The following is a 24,272-nucleotide window of genomic DNA, read 5'->3' as shown; positions in this document are numbered from 1 at the left end:
ATATACAGTTCATGTGACTTGGGAATATTGTGTCAAATTTCTCGTGTAGTCGCTAACAAAATTGTATGTGAAGCAATAGACCTGGTTTTTTGTAATCCCATCAAAATGTCCATAGTCCTTGATGTTATCCAACAAGTTGTGTTGCAGAAAGCCTACGATCTAACATGCGAGGCAGCAATTTTAGCCTTGAGAAAATGTGGCAAAGTGAGTAGTTGCAGGAATATTTATATCGTAATGGCTAATTTCTTTTTTAGCTGAAAATAGAGGATGGTAAATCGAAACCAAAGCGGGAAAAGCCTCTACCTCCGGTCAAGCCTATTGCCCAGGAAGTGGTTTCACCAATGAAAGCTCCCGTGGCTAACACCATTCCAAAATATACGGGACGGGATATGCCTCGAAAGAACTTTGGCTCCATCGATCCTCCCCAGTGCTCCTGCATGCGTGTGTGCCGCGATAGCTACTTCTCCTAGACGAAAAAGAACGCTTAAAAACAATTGCAACTTTAATAGAATAGAAATAGCAAAATTTCAAGGGACCTCAGGCATCGAATCTCATTCCATCTTGTATCCGTACAATTATCAAACGTAACACTAATAACAGTTTTTGGTAGCAACTAACAGGTTTGAATATGAGTATTTACGGTGGTTTAGGCCACGTCAGCTCCCAAGGAGTGCAGATCGTAAAGGACTTCCAAAATGGCAGCAACACTCCAGGCCTGCGTGCGACAGGAGTCACCGCAGTAGGAGCCATGGTCGTTGGTCAACTCGGGCAATCCGCGCCAATGGGATGTCTGTAGCTCTCGGAGGTGGGCCCGCAGTATGGCCCAGGTCTCGGCAATGGTCTCGTCCAAATGGCCACACTTTTTGGCAAAGATCAGGCGCGCTCGCAGGTAGAAACCGATGGGCCATACCCACTCCGGACCCTGGTGGTAGTTGGCTCCATGGGCCACAGTGCAATCCGTGGAGTCATTTGAGTTGTCATAGTTGGCCCTATAGTTCCAGTCTTCGGGATCCAGCGTCTTCATGCCCAGCGGTCCCAGAAGATACTTTTTGGCGCGCTCTAGTGCACGCCAGGCATTCTGAGGATTGCACAGGTCGGGAGCCACGGTCAAGGTGATGGGGAAGTTGCATCGCAGCTGGTAGTCCGTCCAACTCTGGGTGGCTCCATAGCTGTCCTTGTAGATAAGCTTCTTGTTGGCCACCGAGCAGGTTTCCGACTCGGACACAAAGAAATACTTGTCAAAGTTGTTCTTTATGCGATCTGCCCACTCCTTGTAGCTCCACTTGGTGACTTCGCCCGATGGACCCTTTCGTTCAACGCCGGTGTACGGAATAACCTCCTTTTCGGCTAGGCTTTGCATAAACCGGAGTACGGCATACTGTAGGCCAACGAGCTCCACTGCGGATCCATCACGCGGCGTACTTGGTCGTCCCTTGTTTCCGGCCTTCTGCGAGGATCCCATTTTGTCCATCCAAGTGCCGCAGTTGAAGTTATTGCCTCCGAACACAAAGCCAGTCTCCGGGTGAACTCCGATCTGATTGTTAAAGCCCTGGTCCACCATGTGCGCATCGATCTCATAGCCTGCATTGCGCTCCCGATACTGCAAGCCCTGAAAATGCACCTGCAGTGCCTCCTGCATCACGTCGAAGAGAAGCTGGTCGAAGGCTCCTGGAGCATGGGCATCTGCATCGTCGTACGGGAAGAGGCGGGACACCTTGTCCTTCAGGATCTCGGCACCCTTGGGGGCATCCTCAACATACTGCTTGATACAGTACATCCACCACCAGATGGCATCGCGGCAATTGAATCTCGGCTTGCTGCCGCTGTCCAAAAGATTCGGAATTAGTCCGTGTCGAAGGGTCTGACCAAATCCAAGGATGATGAAGCGGGCTTCGTTGTAACGGCCAGTGAGGAACATGGAGCCACGCAGAGCGATGAAGGTATCACGGCCCCAGCACCGCATATAGCCTAAATAAATGGTTGGATATTCCATTATTTTACGTTCCTTTCTATTATTGAATATAAAATATAAACTCACCCGTTGAGAAATGCGGCAGTCCAGCAGAAAGAGTCACACATTGCTTTGGAGGCTTGGGTGGACTTAGAGCAGGACTGAATCCTGGCAAATTGGCCGACTTGCAAACGGAGAGGAACTGCAACGTGGACAGGGCCAGGGATTGTGGAAAACTGTGGCCATTCTTGATGAAGCTGTCAAAATTAAAGCCTAAATACAAAATCCATGAATGCAGTCTGTTAATGGACATACTCTGGCATTAGTTCGTTGACCTGGTTGATGAGCACATTGTAAACCCCGCTGACAATGGCATCAAAGTAGCAGGGTATGAGGTAGCGTGGAATATTCTTCAGTGGCTCAAAGGTAGCTTTGAACCAGGCGGAGAGTGGCTTCAGGTCTTCGTAACTAGTTAGGCGATCAGCAATGTAATCTGGAAAGAATTATATTGTTTAGTTACTACATAAATCTGAATCTTTACAAACTTACCCATCATCCAGTTTCCATCGCGCAGATTGTTACAAAGCGGATGTCCCAAGTCATTTTTGGGCGAAATCTCCGTCAACAGGGAAATGAATCCTTGCAGTCCGCAGTAAACGATCTTTCCAAAGTTGGGAATGTCGTAGGCGGTGCCACCTTTGCCCAGATCCCTCTCCTCATCATCGCAGCTGAAGAGAGCACCACTAAGTGCCACCAGATCCAACTTGGAGACGATAGCCTGCAGCTGCGAATACTCCTCGCCTGATCCAATACGCAGGGCGTTCGAAATCTTTTGGAGCTTATCGAAACTCGTGCGAGGACCAGGATGCATGGACACTCTGATGGCCACCACAGTGCCGGGTCGTAGATTGGCAAAGTTTAGCTCCGTGTTGTTGCCATCCGAATAGGCTTGGGTCTGGAACACCGTCGACTTAGCCAGCGGGATGTGTTCCTGCAGATTCAACTGGAACTGAGTAAAGCCATTGATCACATTCGGATCCTTTTTAAATGGAGCGGGACGGTCGAATGGCTTGTCACTCTGCATGGTCAAGCTGGCCTCCAGGATGATTTCGTCCAACACACCCTCGAAACGCAGCGGGCGGATTCCGGTGGGTCCGGCATTTGGAGAGGGATAGCCAAAGGCAGTGTGGGCCACGAGAATAACTGACTGATGCGTGATCGGCGAATGACGAGTAACTGCAACTACGTTGGGATCCATCTGGTCTACGTACACTTGGCTAAATCCCTCCTCTGCGAGCTGTCCATGCAGCAAATTCAGTGCTCTTTTGGCACCCATAATTCCAGACTTCGAGTCAACACCTTTGCCCCATTCTTGGTACGTGCGTTCCTCGTCTACGACATGGATCTGGGAAAAAAAGTCTGAGTTAGTTTCAGGAATAAATCATAAACGATTGGGGAGCTTACATGATGTGGAACCAGTTCGTCGTAACCACGGTTACTTCCTGTGGCACAGCAGGCCATGGAAACCAGGGCTGCCGATGGTAGAAGATCGTACACGGAGCGCTTCTCCACCGGAGACGGGTTATCGTGGGTGAGGTCCAGGAAGAGAGCATGAGCCACACTGGTGGCCTCGTGGCGCGACGAGTTCGCTTGGAAACCACCCACAGGCACTCCTCCATAACGATAAACTAGGCGACCTTGCTCGTGGGAGTCCCAAGCGGAAAGAGCTTCACGGATCAAGGAGGTGATACCCAATCGGTTCACAAACACATTGTCGGTGTAATCGGAATTGGTGAACAGTTCCGCCACCACATACAGCTCTGGGTTGATCTTACGAGCTGCATCGAGAAGGTACTCAGCTACGTGCAATGGCGTGGAGTGGCAGTTGTCCAATCGCACACCGTCGAAGATGCGCGCCGTGGTCTGAACGTACTCGGTCATGTGCTGCCACAGGTAGGGACTGTCCTCCGGCCGCCTGCCGAAGCGCAACTTCACACTATCGCCCCACGAGATGAGTTCGCGCTTGAGGTAGACATTGGCGCGTCCAGGTTGCTCCTCAGCAAAGTCCCTCAGAGGATCGCTGTAGCCCATGACCCAACCATTGTGGGCCATGAAGAACTCTCCAGCCTTGGTGTACATATCAGCCTCGATCTCAGTGAGCGATTTTCCCTGGGTGCCGGTATGCGTAAAGTAGACCATAAAGACCGAGTGCTTTTCGGAGATCTCCTTCACTCTGGGCCCATCGCCCTGGACTCTTTCGTAGCGCACTCCGGCCAAAACATTGTCTATCGCATAGTTGATGTAGCCTTGAACCTCGCAGCGCACGCGATCGTTGAGGGCATCGAGATGCCGGCGGAGGGTTTCGGCGCACTTGCGGAAGCGTGACTCCTCATCGAAGCAGTCGCCATGGAAAGCATTAAAGATCTCCAGCGCCAGCTCGAAATTAATGGTGCTGGCCAAGCGTCGATATTGCGGGTCCTGTATCAGTTGGATTTCCTGGAAGCGACACTCGTTGGCCACATTCTTCGGTGGCTCGCGAGTTCGCACCTGGGACATGAACTCGTTCACGTACTTCATCACATCGCACTGATACAGCTCGTGTATATTGACCTTGGACATGTAGGAGGTGTGCAACTGGTACTTTAACGCTTCCAAATGGCACTCCTGCTCGATGACCGCAGGTACGCCTACGTGCTCCAGGCTGCCCTCGGCTATGTCCGCTCCGCACTGGGCGAATGCGGCATCCAGCAGGAAGGCGGGGCGGAGGTAGGGACAGGTGGCGCATGAGTAAGTGGCATCCGGATGCTGTAGTAGCCAATCGGACTCGTTGGCGGTGTGATTGAGCACGATGTCGCAGATGGAGGCCACCTGATATAGGGATGAGTTTTAAACTAGTTCTGTTTATGCTAGAATTCAATGTCTTACCCCCCACTCCTGGCGACACTTCTTGATGACCTTCTCCACATCCTCAAAACTGATCTTACCTCCCTTTTGGGGTGCAAAATGTGAGTTGACCTTGAGTTGGTCACGTAGCGAATAGCAGGATCGGGAGCCACCCAACTCCTGGATGGGGGTGAAGTGGATCACATTGTAGCCGGCCTCCTTGGCCACGCGCAGCTTAGGTTCCCAGGTGTCCAGCGGACCCAGGAGCTTGGCCAGCACCGTTTGGCAGCGCACCGAGTCCAAGGGAATGGTCTTCTGGGCGCCAGGCGGACCCACATGCAGCGTGGGCTCCACTTGCACATATAGAGCTCCATCTGCTCCGGAGCAGCCAGTGTCGGGTCTGAAAATATCGACACACATTATCGACTGAAGAAAAAGCAATGCGGAATAGTATAGTTTCGAACCTTTCCAGATACCGGAAGTAGAAGTGGTAGGTGCCGGACATGTTGAGCTCCACCTGACTACAAATGTCAGTATCTACCACATGGGCCTCCGGATGCATTACAGAGGTAATCTGCTTGCCATTGGTGAGTTGCCACCCCAGCACGCGATACTCCGTTCGCACAAACTTCTGTCCCTCGGCGGGATAGTTGGTGTACAAAACGATCTTCCTGCCCAGCAGCGAGGCATCCGGGTGAACACTCAGCTTGGAACCCCGCTTCAGACGGTACAGAATATGCTCCGCATCCTGGCCCTCGCTGATGGGTATGCTGTGCGACTCCGTCTCCTTGCCCATGGTGCTCATCTAGTAAAATCCGAGAGGATTGCCGTGAGTGCATTATACAATCGTCATTACTATTCGTTACACATGAACATGGGTTTTATGCATGGAATGTATAGTCGAATTTCTATAGCTTTATGTCTCTTAAGGTCGAACCACTAGCGCCAATAGAGATTAGGATTACAATTACAGCTACAAATGAGCAATATGTTCTATTTTTAAAATTGCACGACAATGAATAAATAAATTGTTAAGTAAGGATCGATTGTGATCTTATATAGAGATTTTGTTTTTCCGATTTTGGTTTTATACAATTTTTATCAATTAATTTGTGTTAAAACTCGACTTTAATACCAATATTGCTATTTAAAATCATCTGTGGATTGGATTGGTTTTGAAGTAGAATTTGTTAATCAAGGGGTTATCCACTTTGGTATCTTGCTTTTCTGTGGTTCGACCTATAGGAGTTCCACGGTTAAGTTTGATTTTGGGTATTTCGCGGTCGGGAAACGCACAGCCAAAGGCATCTTGTTAAAACACCACCACAGTCCGAGTAGAATTTTCGAGGATTGTCCGCTTGGTGGGAGCTCCTAGTAACCCGGATCGGAATTGACTAAAGCATTGCCGGATGGAGGGCATGTTTTATATTCATTGCCGGCACACTCACACACACGCACACACTCTGTGGACTGGAACACTAGAACATATAGTTATGGCATATGGACACAACACTGGGACTCCGATCACTGGGCGATGATAATACCTCACGGCGGCGGATGATTTGATTTGATACGATCTCGGCACTGCCTGCATTGCCCATTGCACTCGCATTTGCACTTGGAACGGTTCTAATCGCGACTGAATCCGATTTTCCGGGGGAGATGGCATTCTCCAGACTCGCCAGCTGATTCTTCTTCTTGTTTTCCCCGAACGCTTCCTCTTCGCTTTTGATTTGTAACGGTAGCGGTTCGTTATCAACAGTCGCTATGAGTCCATAAAGCCATCGGAAGAGCTGATAACGCATCAGGATCTGTAGCATGCTCCTCCAGAGCCAGTGGACTCCCTCGCTCAGCATGACTGCAACTGCTGCAAAATCGACGGTCTACGGAATGCCAGGAATTTTCAGACGCCGCTATCTCAAATGGAGCATTAAACGAATATGTACTTTTCAATCGCGATAATCGCTCACACATTTGCACACACAGGGGCGTCGGCTAACGGGGGATTGCTTTACTGCTTTCTCATAGGGTAATAAGGTACTTAGTCCTCTTAGCTTCAGATGCATTGCTATTGACATGTGGCGCCTACGTGAGAATGTGGATCCTCACGATTAGCGAACGTTATCAACATTGAAAATTCACTGGCAGGTCAGGGAATAAAAATAATTTTGCACACACCAAGTTCACAGACAAGCACACGCACACACACACACACCCTCGCATATGTGGGTCAATGAATTGCACTTGGCTGCCGGTAGATGGCCTATGAGTGTTTATTTATAGATCGTTTTTTAGGAGTCCCGATTTTAGAACACAACAAAAGTGCTCCATGTGAGTAATCTGTGGTCTTTTTTTATCTGCTCTAAAACTTATCTGCCCACTTTCATTCACATCCACGCTCGGCGAAAATTGTTTATTTTCATGGGTATGCAAATTATTTGATTATTTTCATTTTATCACGGGATTTTTTAATGATTTTTCGTACTTTTTGGGCTGTGATGAAGCTGCGAAATTGAACTTTACGTTACCAGCCGAAATTCTTAAGCAATTGCTTTTGATTCTATTAAGCTCAAGGTGACCTTTGAAGTTTTTGTGGTCATCAGCTGGTTAAGGCGCTGAAAAACAGCCCCCAACAACAACTAGGCAACGAAGCTTGTAAACAAAAAACAGCTGGTTGTTTTTATTTACACTCAATCTGCTTGTAGTCGCTATTGAAAATTTTAAATTCTTTTTCAGGGGATATTGTTAATTAATTGACATCAAATTGCTTTCATATGACTCCTAATTAAAACATCCACCGTACATGTTGTAATATAACTTTTAATTGACAAAACGTTTGTTAAATTAGCTAGTCGATAACAGCTGTGGTGAGTTTCCCACATGTCGCTATCGATATATCAACAGGTGCATCGATTGTATCTAACTGTATAGAAAGTGGGACGGCAACTCCAGAGCCGTGTAAAAATAGGGTAACATTTAAAAAACAAGGACTCATTATTTTATGTTATTTTTCAATAAATTTAAAATAACACTGGAAAACAAATAATGGGAAGAAAAGGGCTTGTGAAAATAGAATTACTAAAAATATTTTAATTTGCCATCTCTAGAACTGCAGCATCAGCTAACATTTGGTGGAAAAATTCAAAGGTGTCTAATTTCATTTGTGGATAAGATTAGTGAAGAGACGATTTGATGTCATGGACGCTCCGATCAAGCTAGAGGTCAAAGTGGAAAACAACGTGGAAAGTGGCATTCACGAGGATGAGGACACTCCGCTACGGGAGGGCACAGGCGAGACTCCGCCGCATGCGTTTGCCTGCGGAGTCCCTATGTCCGCATCAGGTTGGAACAGCGATCCTGAGGATGGTGAACTTGTCCACCACTCGGTGACGCCGACTTCGGACGAACATCTACAGGCGTCCTTAGACACCAGTGAACCGGAGCCGAAGCACAAGATCAAAGAAGATTCCGATGCGATGTTGGATGGCTTGCTGGCTGACCCATTCATGATTAATTCCCCGGCAACCTTGCAGACCCCTGCCGATGTAAAGGCTAATGTGACGTTGGACTCCGTTGGGCAGGGCAGTCGTACCCGCGAATTGCTTCCCAGCGAATTTTCGAAACGCGAGAACTTGGACGACATGGATTTGTTCAGTCTTCAGGCCGCCAAGACGCTTGTACCAGACGAACAACTCAGTCTCACGCAGAATGATACGCCCATAGATGATCCGGAGGCAGCTGATCTTATTGCACAGAAACGAGAAATTCTGAAGATGTTGGAAATGACAGCTGAAAACAGCAAGGTGAAGCATAAGAAAAAGAAACACAAGAAGGAGCGGTCCCATCGGTCCAATAAACACCAGGAGGAGTCCAGAAAACGAAATCACAGCGCCAGTTCGCCGGACGAGAACGCAGATGATAGAAACCCGTTGGATTGCGATTATCGAGGTCGCAAGAAATATAAGAACCGAAGGAGTAGTGCCAGTTCGCAGAATGAGAGTTCGAAGGAGATGAAACTTCGGGATGCAGAATTGGATTACGTTCCAGTGCGGCCTGATGAGCATTACATCCGACCTATTAAATTCTCCAATCTCATAGAGCGAAAGCCGCCCCAGGTTGAACCCAACACTGTCAATCTGTCCAAGGCAGACAAGCGTAGTCTGGCCGTCGCACGGGCGGAGTTGGTTTTGGAACAGATCCAGCAGAAGGCCAACAAAGATGAGCCACGGGAATTCCACATGGTGGACACCATCTGCAAGCTCCCTGTTAATGAGTCCTTTAGGAACCAGGATTGCTTTGAGAATCCTTCGCCAATTTGCAATAACATGAATGTGGTCTACAAGTTCAACTCCACGCCCGGAACCAGAATTGATTTGGCTAAATGGGGCTTGGAAACAGTTCCTCATGCTACTAAGAGGTTGCTGCGTCTACTGGGCATCGACGTGGCGCGGCTCAAGGAGCTCCAGAGCACAGTTAAGCCATCGCAGCGAATCCTGAAGCTGAAGAAGGAGCAACTTGAGCAGGGCCTGGCTCCGACAGAGGAACAAGAAACGGCTACGCTGTTCAAGAATGCAGCTACGCAAACGGAGCGCAGAACCGCTTCCCGCGATGCTGGCACACAGGTTCGCTTGGAGAGCACGCTGATTGGGGCCTTCTGGCATAATCCCCACTTCGACCCCATGAACCTGACTCAGCATCAGTCGAACGTTATGTTAGCCTTGCAGGAGATCTACCAAACACTGCCTAGTGCCACCATGGCCGTCAAGCTCTCCAAGGCATTGGCACCTGCTCTGGCAATAATAAAGGGCCGACAGCCATAGTATTCAATAGACGGTCTAATCCAACAACCCACTTTCATTTTCTTTATATAATATAAGGATGCACATGCATTATACATTTATAACAAGTTGTGTTTTCTGTGACTTACAACCAGGACTTGCAAACAAAGTGTCTTTTCTTAGCGTACCGACTATACAACTACATCATTGTGTAACCCAAAAGGCAGAGTTTCCACAAAGTCCTCCAGTTATTAGCTAATTGCGTTAGAACTAATTTGTAACTAAGCGTAGCTGGCACTAAATGGCCATCTCATTGGCTGGTTTCACCTAGTAGAGAAGATTGTGTCATTTTCGCACTGTAAAGACGAACGGGGCCGATTCCTCTTCCTCCTGCTGTTCCAGCAGAGTGGTCCTTATCGTAGTCCGGTGGTCCTGGGCTTCCACATCGTCGTAGTCCACTGAGGAGGAGCGCAGCAGTTGGAACTGTGAGTTGGAATCGTTTCTGGTGATGATCAGCGAGGCGGGTCGAGGTCCTATTAGAATTAGCATATTATTAAGAACGGGTTTTGGCTTTAGACCTGGTTAACATTACCTGGTGGCGGCTTGGTTGTCAAGCGCTTGCCGGCACCTTGGACTTCCGGCTGGCGTTCGGAAACATACTCGACATTTGGCGTTAGCTTGGTACTATTGTTGTTGTTGTTGTTGCTGGTCGCCGTTTGTTGAATCGATACTCGCTTGTCGGCTTTGACGCTTCCCTGCTGCTTTAAAATAGATTCCCGACCTGACGGCGCTGGCACAGAGCCGGAGGCACCGAGCAATGGGGTCGTCATTGCTGCTCCGGCAGTCGGTGTGTCGAGTTCTAAAAATCGTAGGGATGAGGAAGATTAAGTTAGGGTTCTTGGAGGGATTACCCATTGCAAAGGGTGCTATTCCCCAACATATATGTATGTTAACCACGTGAATTAAAGGAACCAATCAACTCAGAACAAAGGTTAAAGGCGTAACATAAACACAGATAGAAAGCTCAATAAAATGCAAGAGGTAACGAGTTGTTCATAAGATTTATCATTTATTTGATGCTTCATCTAACGCTAGGGATAGACATAGGATTTAGTGGAGTGGTTAGAATACCATTAGGTTAGTTGTTCATGTGTTGTGGGCGATTAACAATTTTAAATATATCGTGTGTGTGTGTGTTTGTGTGGGATGTGTGGCAAATAATTAATAACTAATCTTCGGCATATAAACATTGGAATGATTTAGTAATCGCACAACTCAAGTATTAGTAATTGTCAATAATACTGACCGAATCAAAGCTAAGCCAAAGCAAGAATAAAACAAGTAATACGAGAAATCGTGTTTCGGATGATATGATATTGGTTTTTGGTCCAGCCATCAAAATGGTTCAGTTTGTCAGACTTTAAAACGTAAGTACGACTCAACCCCATGCAGCTTAAATAGGTGTCCAAGTGCAGTAGTTAGCCCATGCCTCTCAGAGCTTGGTGTCGTCGTAGGCCTGTTCGCCCGAGGCATTGGGAATGACCACCACCATGGGCAAGGAACTGGACTCGTGCAGCAGCTCGCTGCTTATCGAGATCTGGCGCGATGCCCGATGATAACCACCTCCACCACCACCACCGTACAACGAGTCTACATGCATTAGATCGAGCGTGCTGTCGCTCAGATCGTTACCATTGCCCAGGTGCAGGTGACTGCCACCTGAACCACCATGACCAACGGGTGCACCCACCAGAGTGCTCAGACTCTGCAGGGAATGCGAGCTGACGCTCCGGTTGTACTCCGCATGCAAGTACTGGTTGTTGTTGTTGTTGCTTATCTTGACCCCGTACTGCTTCTGATCGTCGGAAGGCGATCCGAATTCGGAGGACTCGCGGATGGGTGCTAATTGCAGTTGTGCGACTGCCGCCAACATCTCACCTGTGGGACTCGGTCGCTCGCTACTGGCCACATCCTCGTACGCCTCCTCATTCAGAGTCTGCAAGGTGCCGCAGATCATCTGCTCCTCCAGCGTGACCTGGCAATAGATGAAACTCATTAGCTAATGGGTTTACTGAGGCATTTGATATTGATCTGTTATGGAATTGCACAAATGTTGGCTTGGAATTTTGGGTTTCAGTCTGTGTCGCTTAGTGTCTGAGCTTTACCTGCAGATACTCGTAGTCATGCACTTTTGACTGCATTTCATATCGGATTGTTAAAATGGTCGGAATAAGAATAGATCAAAGCACATGAGTTAGAGCGATTCGTTCTTTAGAATATACAACTTTCCGATCCTACAATTCTAAGACTTTTGATGGCTCGCCTTACCTGCTTCTCCATATGACTGACGGAGTTCTTTCGCGAGAGGGACTCTCTGGGTGGCTGCATCAGGGCATCCGTCACATCCTTAATCATCGGGACATTCGATGGTGCCTCCAATGCACCCGGTTGCTGCTGCTGACGCTGCTGCTTCCGTGGCAATCGCTCGCATTCCCGCAACGTGGTGATCAGCAGGCGGAACAGCTCCCAGTGGCCAAAGCTCAGGCCCAGAACCTGTTCGTAACTCGTCGATTAATACGGAAGAAACTTTAAAATGATAGTAACACCTTACCGATTTCAGATCCGGCATATCGCAGTGCTTCAGCACACGTCCATTGATGGCATTCTCGCGGAGCACGGGCGCTAGTTTGGGCAACGCTGGCTTCATGTCCTCAATCCGATCCAGCAGGCTGATGACTCCCTCAACGGTCAAATCGGTCAGCTTGGTTTGCAGGATATCATCCTGTGGCAAATGAATAGCAAGCATTTAAGTCAAATGCCTCTCTAAATTTAAGATAATATAACTTACACCAAACGAATCACTAGGTGAGTTAATGAGTGGGGTGACAGGCTCTGTGCTCGTGCTGAGATTCCTGGAGCGTAACTCATTGGCAGGATACTCGTTCTGGAACATTTGGTAGGGTGGATAAGCCTGCGGCGAAGGCACATAAGTGGTGGGTGCTGGGAATTGACGCATGGTATTGGAAACGCTGGGCCTTGCTTGTATCACTAGGGAGCCCTCGTCCTCGATGGTTTGCTGATCCTCTAAAAGGTGAATACTATTTAGTTTGCGCTAGAGTTTTATTTTTCTTTTAACTCACCCTTTAAGACCTTTCTTAAGTAGGGATCAAGATTAATGGTAAAAGGCAAGAAGATGCGGAGATCCGCCACGAGTAAATCTGATTTGTGCAGCTGCAGGAAGGCGTCGAGCTTTCGTTCATCGCGATCCAACTCCAGAAGTGGAGCAGCTTCTCGCAAGTAAGCGAGTTTGGGTCGCAATCTAAAGAATTGAAGTAGACATAAGATTCTTTCTAAATGAAATCATGATTAAGATCTTAAACTCACTTCTCGTAAACGCTTTGTAGCGATACACTCTCATCCGCATTGCCATCCATGAACTGATCGTGATGCAGCACTATCATACTTGCTCTTAAGGGCCACTGCTCAGTCAGATTGATCCAGGAACTCAGGCGATACCAGCTGAATTCAATCTGGAAGGCCTTCAACAAGCGCACCGTGATGTAGATCACGTTCATCAGGCGACGCATACTTCGTGGATTCACATCGCTGAAGTAATCATCCGTGAGCACAATGCGCGATAGATCGAGCACGGTCTGGGGATTCTGACCCAGGCGATGGAGATTGGAACCAGTAGAACTGGCCACGGATTCGGAGAGACGCAGCTTCTTTCCACCGCCTCCTCGAGCGGGTCCACGCAGCTTCTCCTGACTGGAGATTATCTCAGAGGCGTTGGACAGTCGACGAGCGGATACAGAGTGACCCAATGTGGGTCCATCGTCCGTTTGGTAATCTCCTCCGCCACTTCTCTTGAAGAGCAGTGCTGTCATCTGGGCTCGTTGCACCTTTCTCAGTCCGGAGTTTTGCAGATAAACAGGCAGATGCACCAAGTTTCTCAGGAAGTCATGTCCTCCGATTCCGCCCTCCGTGAAGAGTCGTCGACTATTAGCCTCCGCTGCTTTGGCTATGACATGGGGATCCACAGAAATGAGCAAAACAAATGGTCGGTTAGGTGAAGATAGAAGCGTTTGCACCGCATTCAGAAGAGTGAGAATCCTCTCCGTATCGCAGGAATCCAAGGCATCGATCACACCAACTAAGCGGCTCTGCTGATTGGTGAATGCATCGAGGCACTTGACCATATCCGTCATCACGGCCACCTCGGCACCCAGCATAGTCAATGGAGCCGACTCACTGGACCGAACTGCCCTTTTTAGTACTCGGATGTGGGAGGTGAACAGGGATACAAACACTTTCGCCAGGACATGGAGATGCGTACAGATCAACGTGCCCATCACGGCAGCAATTACATAGAGAGCCACCAATATCTGTTCCTTTTCCTTCTTATCGGCAAACGTGAAGTAGGCCACGGTGAGAGAGATGCCAGTAACCACGGTGACAAGAGCAAATTCAAAGATCAAAACGATTGGTATGCAGCACATGCGTCGCCAACGCCAGCCAACATCCACTTTCAAGCACTTTGGACGGAAGGCTCGATACAATCGCGTGGCCAGCCATCCGTAGTGAGATTCTATAGCATCTAAGAGAGCGGCCAGCATATGAGCCACTGCTCCATCACCTGTGGGCGAAGCGCTGTTGGCCTCCGCAAAGTGAAACCGAACGGGCTTTGCCTGTGAATCCGATTGGGGTCCCGGGGGATGGCAAAAGGCCACCTGAAGTATCAAGCGCAATCTCGTCATTCTCTTCTCCAGACCGTGTTGCACAGAGTAGGCCCACTGCATGTCCATCTGGTAATTGCAGTATCTAACAGCTGCCAGGAGCAGATAGGCGAGCAGCAAGAAGCCGACGGCCGACGACACGCCCACAACCGCTGACCAGGTGCTCAGTCCTACAATAGTTCCAATGAGCAGTGCCACATGAAGACAGACGATGAAGAGCAGTCCACTGGTTCGAATCGGTGGTTCCGCCCACTGGCGCGCAAAGTTGTTCATCTCATCGCGCAGCTTATTTAGCAGGAAACTCTTTCCACTGCCCCATTTGGCGTAGAGTCCAACGGTAATGGGAGTGGTTAATGTCGGCTCACTGAGCACATCCGCCAAGGCCGAGGAGTACAGTTCGTAGCCCAGCATTCCCTCGGAGTCCTCGTTGGTGTTCAGACGTCTGGCGCCAAACACTTGACCCAATATGGTCTTCTGGTGTAGGGAGTCAATGTTGTAGGGCGTTTCTCCTGCTTTGTTGGCTCTATACAAAAGCTGACTGTGCTTGGGATTTCGCAGGAGGGCCTCCACAATTGTCTTGCTCCTCGCCCGCATTGCGATGTGCAGGCAGGTGTCGCCCCTTTTATCGCTAGCGGTCACCTTGGCCTTTCGATCTAGCAACAAGTGCACAATCTCCAAGTTGCGATTTCTGACAGCTCTCAGCAGCGGAGTGTCGCCATCCTTGGTGGCGGATTCCAGGTCGGGATTGGTGGCCAACAGGAGCTTAACAATCGGCGTATGTCCTTTCTCCACCGCGGTGTAAATGGCCGTCTTGCGATCCTTTCCCTGTATATCCACATCGGCATGTTTCTTGAGCAAAGCCTCCACCACAGTTCGATGTCCTGCTTTAACGGCATGGATGAGCGGCGTATCTGCTCCGCGATCCTGGATATTTATGTAGGCACCAGCCGCAATAAGGGAGGCGGCAATATCCTGGAAACCCTCTCGACTCGCTATGCACAGGGCAGTCATTCCATCCTTGTCCAAGGCATTTACATTTGGTTTCTTCTCGAGAATGGAACTAACGCAATCTGTATGGCCGCCGGCGGCCGCAACGAGCAGTGGCGTCCATGAATACATGCCAGCGGTGTCCACATTGGCTCCAGCCTTAAGTAAAGTATCCACAATCTCCACGTTTCCGCGCCGGCATGCCCACACCAGGGCTGTGGTTCCGTACTTATCACCCACATTCACTTTGGCGCCGCGTTGCACCAGCAGCTCCACGATGTCCTTGTAGCCACGTCCCGCCGCCCACAAAAGGGCGCCCAGGTGGTAGTTACCATGGGCATTGCCATCGGCTCCCTTGTCCAGCAGCAGGCGCACCAGCTCCGTGTGTCCGCGATAAGCCGCCCACATCAAACTGGTCCAGCCACCCTGTGAAAAAGTTTACGAATAAGACAGACTCGGAAACTTATGTGGAGCAGAAGACTTACCATATCGCGATGCTCCACTTCAGCGCCATGGTCCAGCAGCAGTTGGACAACATCTAAGTGCCCGTTGCGGGAGGCACACAGCAGTGCCGTCCAGTTGTCCAGATCCTCCGCTTGAACATCGGCACCACGGGCCAGGAACTCGCGGACAAAGGCAGTCAAGCCTCGTCCAGCAACTACCATCAACACCGTGGTGGCATTCTATAAGAGATTCGAAATAGAGGCAAGTCTTAAATAATATTCAGCTTGAAGGGACTCACCTCGTCCCGATCATCGATGGTAAGATGACGGCTGTCCAAAATGGCGCGCAGACCGGATATATCATTATTATCGATGTACTGCAACAAGGCACGATGTCCCAGCGAACCCATGGAGTCTCCGAAGCGATTTATGTTCTGCACAAAGACTTGATGGTATTAATGGGTTTCCAAATGTATTGTCGCAATTCATATTCTCACTCAAAAACCGAAACAAACTTCATGCAAATAAAAACCGTTTAGTTTTAGCAAAACTCGTACCAGTTATTCGTGTTAGGAAGCAATTAAGAGACAGAAACCATAACTCATATTTGAAAATGTTGTAACATCAATTAGAGACTTCAGTTGTCTCCAGGGGTCAAAGTTGAACATTGTGCATGCTTAGTTTAGGCCAAAGGAACCACAACATTAGGAAGCAATTATTCTTACACATACAGAAAAATAGTTTATCTTAGTGCTAAATAATGGTGTACTGCCAAAATTATCCACAGGTCCATGATTGACTCATCGAGCTTTAGGGCCAATAAAGAAATTATGCGGGTTATAAAAAGCCACCACCGCCAATCGTCGATGGGTAATTGTGGAAATAATCAGTTCTCCAAGAAATCAAATAAAGAGGAGTTTTCTAAAAATATCAACGGGTAATTCCTGGGACACATGCCATCTAACATAAGCGACTCCCCAGACGAATCTGATGTCGTGGTCCCTGGGTAAATAGACACTCGTATGGTCAGGTAATCGCTCATCTTAACGATAACGTCACAGATTGCCTTATTTGTTATTTGAACAATTGCCAAGCAGCCTTCCGTCCCACACGCACTGCAGTGGCTTGGCTTTAATTTATTTTTTATTTGCCTATTCTAATTAATTGTGTAGAACCTTCGCTCGTTCGAGAAACGAAACATACAATTGGATCAATAAGCCATTAACAATATGGCTGGTTGCTTATTGGCGGGCCAAGTCAGTCGCTCTGGCTGCATTCAGATTTGGATCATTCGCCTTCGCCATGGGTTTGGGTTTCATTCGAGGTGTTAAAATGCACTCGGGCATAACGAAGGGAAGTAAATATCTAAATATCAATAGATACAGGCATAGGTATATTTATGGGCAAACAAAGTACCGCCGAATAGACTTATGTTAGATCTAATTGCTGACTTTAAGCACCCTAGGAACGCGTCAAGTAATGGCGTATCAGCGGGGAGTTGTCTGGCCGAAAGGAATAGATAGACACAAGATTATTCAGATAGCTCCAATTTACGATGGCGAGTGTGTGTGGCGCGTGAGTAAGTTTTATTAGTCTCGAATATGTTTTTTATCTCTGCGTTTTTGTGGTATTTCCCATTAAAACAGGAGAACCTTATTGCCAAAGCCCAATTACCATAACTGAAATGAAGTGTGGTTCTAATGCCCCCGACTAATTAAATCAGCGAATACTTTACATTTTTCCCCTTTTTCTTCGCCGGCGATCGCAGGTTGTTCAAACTCAATCGCGAGGCATTGAGAATCAATTCATCGAAGCTCTTGGATAGTTTCATCTTGTCAGCTGACCACTCGTTCCACACTCTCCGCTCTGCAGTTTTGACTTTGATTTTGACTGTGATTTGATAAATTGTACACTATTTGGCTTTATTCGCGGTCTGTTGTACGTGCGTCGGGCTGATAAAACTCGGCATTCTCCGCACCGGTTTGCCGCAGATCACTAGCTTCGCCAGACACACACACTCACTGAATGGCACTCTAATCAAGTGCCAGTATGTGCATATTATTTCTGCATTTTTCTTGTAGCTTTGTGTTTTTTATTGTATTTTTTTGTATTTTTTAGCTGTATGCCACTTTTCCGCGCTGCCCGTTAATTGACAAATTAATTCCGCCGGGTATTTGCTTTCTGGCCGTGCTGCGGCGTACACTGCGCACTTTTCCTGCTGCTGCTGTTTTGCGATGCAACCTGTCGCCTTGGTGGCCCGTCGACGTCTGAGACAACTGGGTTATCAAGCGTTTTGCTGCCGGACAGTGCGATTTTGGGTTTACACGCGACCCGAAGCGAGCATCGCTGTTTTCAGGCCGATTACGCTCGATGTGGGTGCTTTTTTTTGGCCGAGATACGTTGGCCACTTAAGCGCTGGCTTATTGCTGGTGGCCCGCGCTTCGTGCCGCAAATGTGGTAAACGAAATGTAATTGGACACTCGAAACGTGTTTGCCGATTTTGGAGCTGTTGCTTTTGGCCGCCGCTCCTGCTGCCACGAGCGTTGCACCAAGACTGATTGACCGACCAGGTTTTGTGGTCACCACATCGGGTCTGGTTATGCTATGCTCGCACTGCCTTGCGCAAAGAGTTTCACTTGAACTGGTGCTCAGGCCGCTGGCCCCGCCGACTCCATTGGCTCCCAGCACGGCGTATCCTTTGGCCTTTAAGCCATTCAAACCAATCAGCTAATTAGTTTGGGGTGTGCGAAGTATCTGTATCTCGATAATTACGCGTCACTTGCGGCGATAGGTTTATACTGAGAGTACTCGAAGTACCAGAAGTACTGGCGACACTGACTGAGCGCGATCGATAAGATGAAGACGTTAAATGAACGATGGATGGCCAGTTCGGATGCTTGTCTTCCGACTCGACTCGAGTGGCTGCAATTGAGTCGCAGTCGTACGTCACTTGAGTTTGCCTAATGGATTCTCAGCGTCGAGGGTTTGTATAGTTACATAGTAATGGGTTAAGTTTCGCTGCGTCAGAGGAATCACAATCCAGAGGAACATCAGCAAAGTGCTATCACACCATCCGGTACACCAATAGTGTATGGAGTTATATAAGAAGAGCAATTTACATGTACAAGTAGTTCCAGCTGATAAGCGAAACATTTGTCAGACACCCAACCGTAGTTCACGAATCGTTTTAATTGCTTTTGTGCAGCATTTTCATGTTCTAAATGATGTGCATTTAATTAGCGCTTTAAATTATTAATATCAACTTACGCAACTATAAATGCAAAGCGTTTTCTAAAAGGTACTATTCATAAACTACAAATCCCTGAACCTTGTCACCTTGTAGTGGTGTCTTTTTCCTATTAAAACACCCTTTCAACTGAAAATGGTGCATTGCAATGGCACAGCTAGGTGTTGTTCGTGATCGATGGATCCATCGACTTAGTATGCAGAGTGCTGGGAGTAGTACTTATTTTGCTACCCGCAACTGTGGACCAAAGCACCCGTCTTGGGCGTGCGAGCAGAGTGGAAGAGTGAAAGAACAACCATTCTTGGGACATTAGTGGCACAGAGCGAAGCAGTTAACCAAAGTCGGGAACGAAGAAGCGACTGCAACTAGAATGTTTATTTTTAGATGCGGTGCACGCGACCCATACTGGTTTTTAGTCGATGGCAGTGTGTGTGTGTGTGAATATCGAGTATCTATGTACACATGGGGTTAGGCCAATCTCGGGGGTTAGGATCCAACAAGCGGTAGAGCAACAAGGTTACAACACCAACTTAGCCAGGATAATCGGCATTTACGTGGGCATGGATGTGGGAGAAGCGACGCAGCGCCAGATTGAAGTGACTGAAACGGCGGGAAGGACTCTGGTTGGAGTGCTCCTCGTGCTCCTGGTGGGGAGCGGGACTGCCCTTTCCCTCAGCCGCAGCCACCGCTGCATCCGTCTCCTCCTCGATGTTGATCACGAAACGGGGCAGGGAACTGTGCGGCTTCCGCTCGGTCCCATAACTGCGAAGTGGCTGGCGGGGATTCCTGTGGCTAACCGCGACTATCACCCGCTCCTCGCTCTCCAGCAGTGGTTGGTGCAGGGACTGAATGTCATGGTGGTGAAGGTTGCTGACCAGAGCACCGATGGTGGAGTGGCCAGCGGTTCTGCTGGGTGATGCTGTTGTGGCAGGAGTTGTGGAATCGAAGACCGGGGTTTCCTCTGCGATGGACGCCCTCTTTTGAGGCTTACGTGAGTGACCATCTTTCGGCATGACTGCTGATCTGGGTTATTCTGTGTTTACGGTGACAATCGCGAGATGCCTTAGTGCTCTCGTTTATCTAGGACGTGGCTTAGTTAGTATATCATTATTTACGTGACTTAAATCGCTACGAAAGCTCTGCGCGCTACGGCAGTTTAGCTTTATGGAATTGTTAATGCTACTGTGACTGACATGTCTTGGTCTAATTAAGGCTGACTGAACGGAATGGCAATGAAAGCCATTCCCTAAATGATTCATAATTGACTGATTGATGCAATTTCATTGGGGATTGGGGTGGACCTGTCGATCACGCTGGCTTTTCTCCGGGGTTGCCTTGGAAAGAGAGAAGAAGGGCGGACAGGCCGATAAGACGCACCTAATACCCAGCAACTGACAGCTGTTCTTGCTATCACATGATATCTGCGGCTAGTTTCCCTGATAGTAAGGGAGCGCATCTCGGCTATTAAGTTCTGACATTGCACTACACTTATCGCGGACACATTGCACCCGGAACACACCTCACTCCCACCCGGATTCGTCTTTAGGCGGGATTTGAACATCTTCGCCAGACTCTCGCCGCTCAGTTCCGTCTTGAAGGCCGCCTTGCAATCGATGGAGAAGATATACTACTGGTGTGTATGCCGAAATTCAATTTGGAGTCAAACGAACGTTGGGCATCGAGTGCCGCCAGTGAACTGCCGGCACTTTGCATGGAAGCATCGTATAAATGCCTGGGCGACGGGCACCAAACGATCCGCTCTCTATTTAGTTTTCATTAATTGGGCAAACAACAGCACGGATAGTCTGATAAGTCGGATAAGCAATGGATACTGGCCTGTATATAACCGCTTCCTTATAAACAACAGACAACACACGCTGATTATCGTATCGTGTTAATTACCTTTTTATTTCCCCCAAAGTCAAATAGAAGTTGAGATTCACACCGGAAAGGGATGAACAGATTCGGTTATCTTCAAAGATTTTTGGTAATTCGAGGGTGCACTTGAAACTTTACAGAATTATATATTATCCTTACTTATAGAATAGTGGGGTCAATGGATTGGAGTAATCATCTATATTATATTGTCTACTTTGAGGAATCGCATTTGCTCGCTTCGAAAGCCCCTTTACCTGCCTTTTGGCGCAGTTTGTGCTAATTGTTTTATTGAAAGAGAGCATACTTTCGGGATTGGGCCATCAACTGATGTAGAATTCGTATCGACAGTTGGTAGTAATTTGTGTTCTACGTACCCACGAAGTCTTTTCTTGATATTGAAGGGTGTGGGCGATTCGCGACGGCGCGACTAATTGTGACGATAAAACAAACATATGGCGCTATCGGTTAAGCAATCTGCTTCGGCAACCGTATGGAGCAGTATCCGATAAGCAGTCGCCATTGGGCATTGGGACGTAACATATGCCGGCTGAACCCACCTGGCTGGCACCACCGCGGCCGAAGGAGCCGCGTAGGAGCCCGAAGGGAAAGATGCTGCCGTAGCCGCTCTGATCGCCCCGCCGATCCTGTCCAGCACTGCTCGTGGTTGGGGAGTCCGTGAGCGGATCCGGATTCAGGGGCGACATCTCCGAGTAGGCACGGCCCACCAGCTGAAGTTTGGGCGTGCGCCGCATGGTTATGGCGATTACAAACGGTTGATGGTGAGGTAATCCCGGAACACCTTTATCTTTTATCAGTTTTACAGCACAAACATTTGCGTTTCCCCTTAAGGTTCACACAAAACTGGGCATCTTCGGGCGGGATCGGGTGATTTATACGATCAACATATATTATATTCAGTTTGTCTAGCCAAATTAGCGAATGCCGCGATTGCAATCTATTTCAAATATTATGGAAAACACAGCGATTACGATTAGAGGAGCGCACGCGGCGCGCTCTGCTGGAAAACTAAATGGAATTGGAATTGGAGGCAAAATCGCTGGCGCAGAAAGAGAATCGTCAATCGCTCTCCTGGCTCTCCTTTGTTTTGTTTCGCCTTATTTTCTTTTTTTTTTCTTTTTTTTTTTTGATAAAACCAAAAACAGTAACCCCAAAAACAGCGGTGTTTATCAAACTAGGCGTGTGCGCCCAGTCCAGACACACACGTGATGCGCGAATGTGGGACTGTCGCAATGAAAACAAAAGCGAAAAGCAAACGAACTACCAGAACTACCGAAGCAATCGATACCCTTGATAATTAATAGGTCTGTCAAGGTTTTACTAGACAAGAACGCATTCATGGCAAGGAAACATATTCATTGCTACTCATTGTTCATGGATAAGGAGAAGCACTAACACTACGCACATTCATAGTTTATGAACACAATACAAAGATCATCAAATTTAAAGAATGTTTCTATTTTAGTAACTCAATTAGTTTAAAATAGGAAATAAAACAATTGATTTGTGGTCTCATAAACCTGTGTGATTTATATCAGAATAAGAAGCCGTACCTCCGAAGCTCACTCAACGCGGATTAGAAGTGTTATCTTATCAAACATTTGATGGCCAATTTCAAACACTTCTCAAACGACGTAAAACATGCTTGGCATGTTAATCACCCAATTTAAGATCATAAAAACGTTTACTCATCACAATAGTAGTGACTAATGCTATGGGTTGTAATTATACAAAATTCTTTGATGAAAAAAAGTCATTCGCTGAGTGTAAATAAAATATAACTATATGTACTTATTGAAGTTCGTGTGTCCACTATATTTGAATCACTCACTCGGGAATTCGAGATGCGTCTTTCGCCATTTGCTGATATGGCTAAATGCGATTCCACGAACCGCGAAATGGAATACACCGGAACACTTTCGACCATCTTCCAGATTTTGCACTATATATTTATGCAGCTTGCCGTCAGATGTCAGAACGATACGAAAACAAACTGAGACACTCCAATCGATGAAATCAGGTGCGATCAATGATTGCCAAATGTCTGATTTATCTCGCAAATTAGCACATGATTGTGAGGCGGTTGGCTTAAAGAAGATCTCAAGTACCTTTACGGATTTGGATTCCATCGCTTGTCAAGATTGTTGTGGAAAAATATAGAAATCAATGCACGATCAGTTCAAATTAGCACATTAAATTTGACGAGCGGTCAATTACTGACGATGATGTATTGAAATTGTGTATCTAGATCGCATGTAAGCTACCTCGCCACTTCGAGGATACAAAATGTGGAGTGCACGATAAGGGGAAAGATAAAGAGTGCCTTACTTTCGAGCACTCAAGGTATTATGACGGATTACATGACAGATTACGGTTTGAATAAATACCTACAGCCGATAGCGCTCCCTTCAAAAGTAAACAAATAACTAAATTCAACTAGTGACGATTGCTAGATGAAAGCGAAATCCGCGCGGGGCTCGGAATAGATTATTATTATTATAAAAATAAATGCGTCTATACTGTAAGTGTGTATATTGCAAGTTCTAGGTCTCTAAGTTTATTTATGTAAACTACGTATACTTTGGTGTGTGTGTGGGAAACTCAAGAGTGAATAATACGATGGAGAATAAGTCAACTATTTAAGTGTACAATCTGTTAGCACATTTTGAGGCTACTTATGGGCCACTGCTAAAGTAGTATACTGTATAATTATCGAATTCGGTCGTGTCTACAAATTAAAATGAAGCCTGTGTGATGCGGCATATTCAGCGGATCGGGCTAGAACCGGATAGCTCACCTGCCGACTGGATCAAGGGCATATATATCTGCGTGTCCGGATTTCGGGGTATATCCTTGGGATTTTCCGGGATCTGGATCTCGAGACGGAATGACAACAAACGACAGCTGAGCAGCTCTCGACAACAGCTGAGCGCACGTGTATCTGTATATGTATCTGTATCCGCGTAGCCGTATCTGTGTGAGTGCGGGTGGCTCAGTGTGTGGGTGCCAACTGAAACGTCGATAAAATATTTTTCTTAATCGCACAAAGAACGTTCGGCACTTGAGTAACTGTCGTGTGAATTAAATATTTCCTGGGCATTCACAAACAACAAAGCCACACAAAAACAAATTGATGACTTTTTGTTTAAGCAATCAACGGCACTGCACTGCGTTCTTTTTTTTGCACGCACTTCACTCTTTGAACATTACACAATCAGTTACAAAAAAACTGGCGGCTAGTTGGTGACCCACTATTGCCATTTAACTATTATTTGCTTATTTTATTCCGCGAGCAACGAGCGAAATTCGCAGCTCCTTCATGTGTTATTTCAGCGCTGCCACCAGGCCGAA

The 24,272-nt window shown here is 47.6% G+C and overlaps 4 protein-coding genes across 9 annotated transcripts; 2 read left to right on the top strand and 2 right to left on the bottom strand.

Moving 5' to 3' along the window:
- Positions 1-63: 63 nt before the first annotated feature.
- On the top strand, positions 64-486 carry LOC117135489. Its single transcript, XM_033295711.1, has 2 exons — positions 64-204; positions 255-486. Exons 1-2 carry the CDS (start codon positions 106-108, stop codon positions 468-470), a joined length of 315 nt encoding a protein of 104 aa, XP_033151602.1. The 5' UTR covers positions 64-105; the 3' UTR covers positions 471-486.
- Positions 485-6,985, bottom strand: LOC117135487 (glycogen debranching enzyme). 2 transcript variants are annotated; one of them, XM_033295708.1, is made up of 8 exons: positions 6,379-6,985; positions 5,299-5,639; positions 4,877-5,234; positions 3,416-4,819; positions 2,501-3,356; positions 2,267-2,444; positions 2,039-2,208; positions 485-1,968 (listed from the first exon to the last, which is right to left on the bottom strand). In XM_033295708.1, the coding sequence occupies exons 1-8, from the start codon at positions 6,688-6,690 to the stop codon at positions 647-649; spliced, it is 4,941 nt and encodes a 1,646-aa protein (XP_033151599.1). In that variant the 5' UTR covers positions 6,691-6,985; the 3' UTR covers positions 485-646. The 2 variants fall into 2 exon arrangements, with proteins under 2 accessions (XP_033151599.1, XP_033151600.1); XM_033295709.1 differs by lacking the exon at positions 6,379-6,985 and adding an exon at positions 6,131-6,330.
- A 759-nt stretch (positions 6,986-7,744) lies between these two features.
- Positions 7,745-9,737, top strand: LOC117137961 (protein panoramix). The gene is made up of 2 exons (XM_033299731.1): positions 7,745-7,803; positions 7,942-9,737. The coding sequence occupies exon 2, from the start codon at positions 8,032-8,034 to the stop codon at positions 9,652-9,654; it is 1,623 nt and encodes a 540-aa protein (XP_033155622.1). The 5' UTR covers positions 7,745-7,803; positions 7,942-8,031; the 3' UTR covers positions 9,655-9,737.
- Positions 9,687-24,263, bottom strand: LOC117137960 (kinase D-interacting substrate of 220 kDa). 5 transcript variants are annotated; one of them, XM_033299726.1, is made up of 12 exons: positions 23,719-24,263; positions 19,580-20,105; positions 16,078-16,212; positions 15,821-16,018; positions 12,997-15,761; positions 12,753-12,931; positions 12,461-12,696; positions 12,224-12,394; positions 11,941-12,165; positions 11,551-11,647; positions 10,205-10,471; positions 9,687-10,145 (listed from the first exon to the last, which is right to left on the bottom strand). In XM_033299726.1, the coding sequence occupies exons 2-12, from the start codon at positions 20,036-20,038 to the stop codon at positions 9,958-9,960; spliced, it is 4,920 nt and encodes a 1,639-aa protein (XP_033155617.1). In that variant the 5' UTR covers positions 20,039-20,105; positions 23,719-24,263; the 3' UTR covers positions 9,687-9,957. The 5 variants fall into 5 exon arrangements, with proteins under 5 accessions (XP_033155617.1, XP_033155621.1, XP_033155618.1 ...); XM_033299730.1 differs by lacking the exon at positions 19,580-20,105 and having other exon boundaries at positions 23,719-24,261; XM_033299727.1 differs by lacking the exons at positions 19,580-20,105; positions 23,719-24,263 and adding an exon at positions 21,461-21,760.
- Positions 24,264-24,272: the final 9 nt, after the last annotated feature.

The sequence above is a fragment of the Drosophila mauritiana genome, chromosome 2R (assembly GCF_004382145.1).
Source record: "Drosophila mauritiana strain mau12 chromosome 2R, ASM438214v1, whole genome shotgun sequence".
NCBI classification, from domain to species: domain Eukaryota; kingdom Metazoa; phylum Arthropoda; class Insecta; order Diptera; family Drosophilidae; genus Drosophila; species Drosophila mauritiana.
Note: the sequence above shows the minus strand (reverse complement) of the source record. Positions and strands in the feature narration are given on the sequence as shown.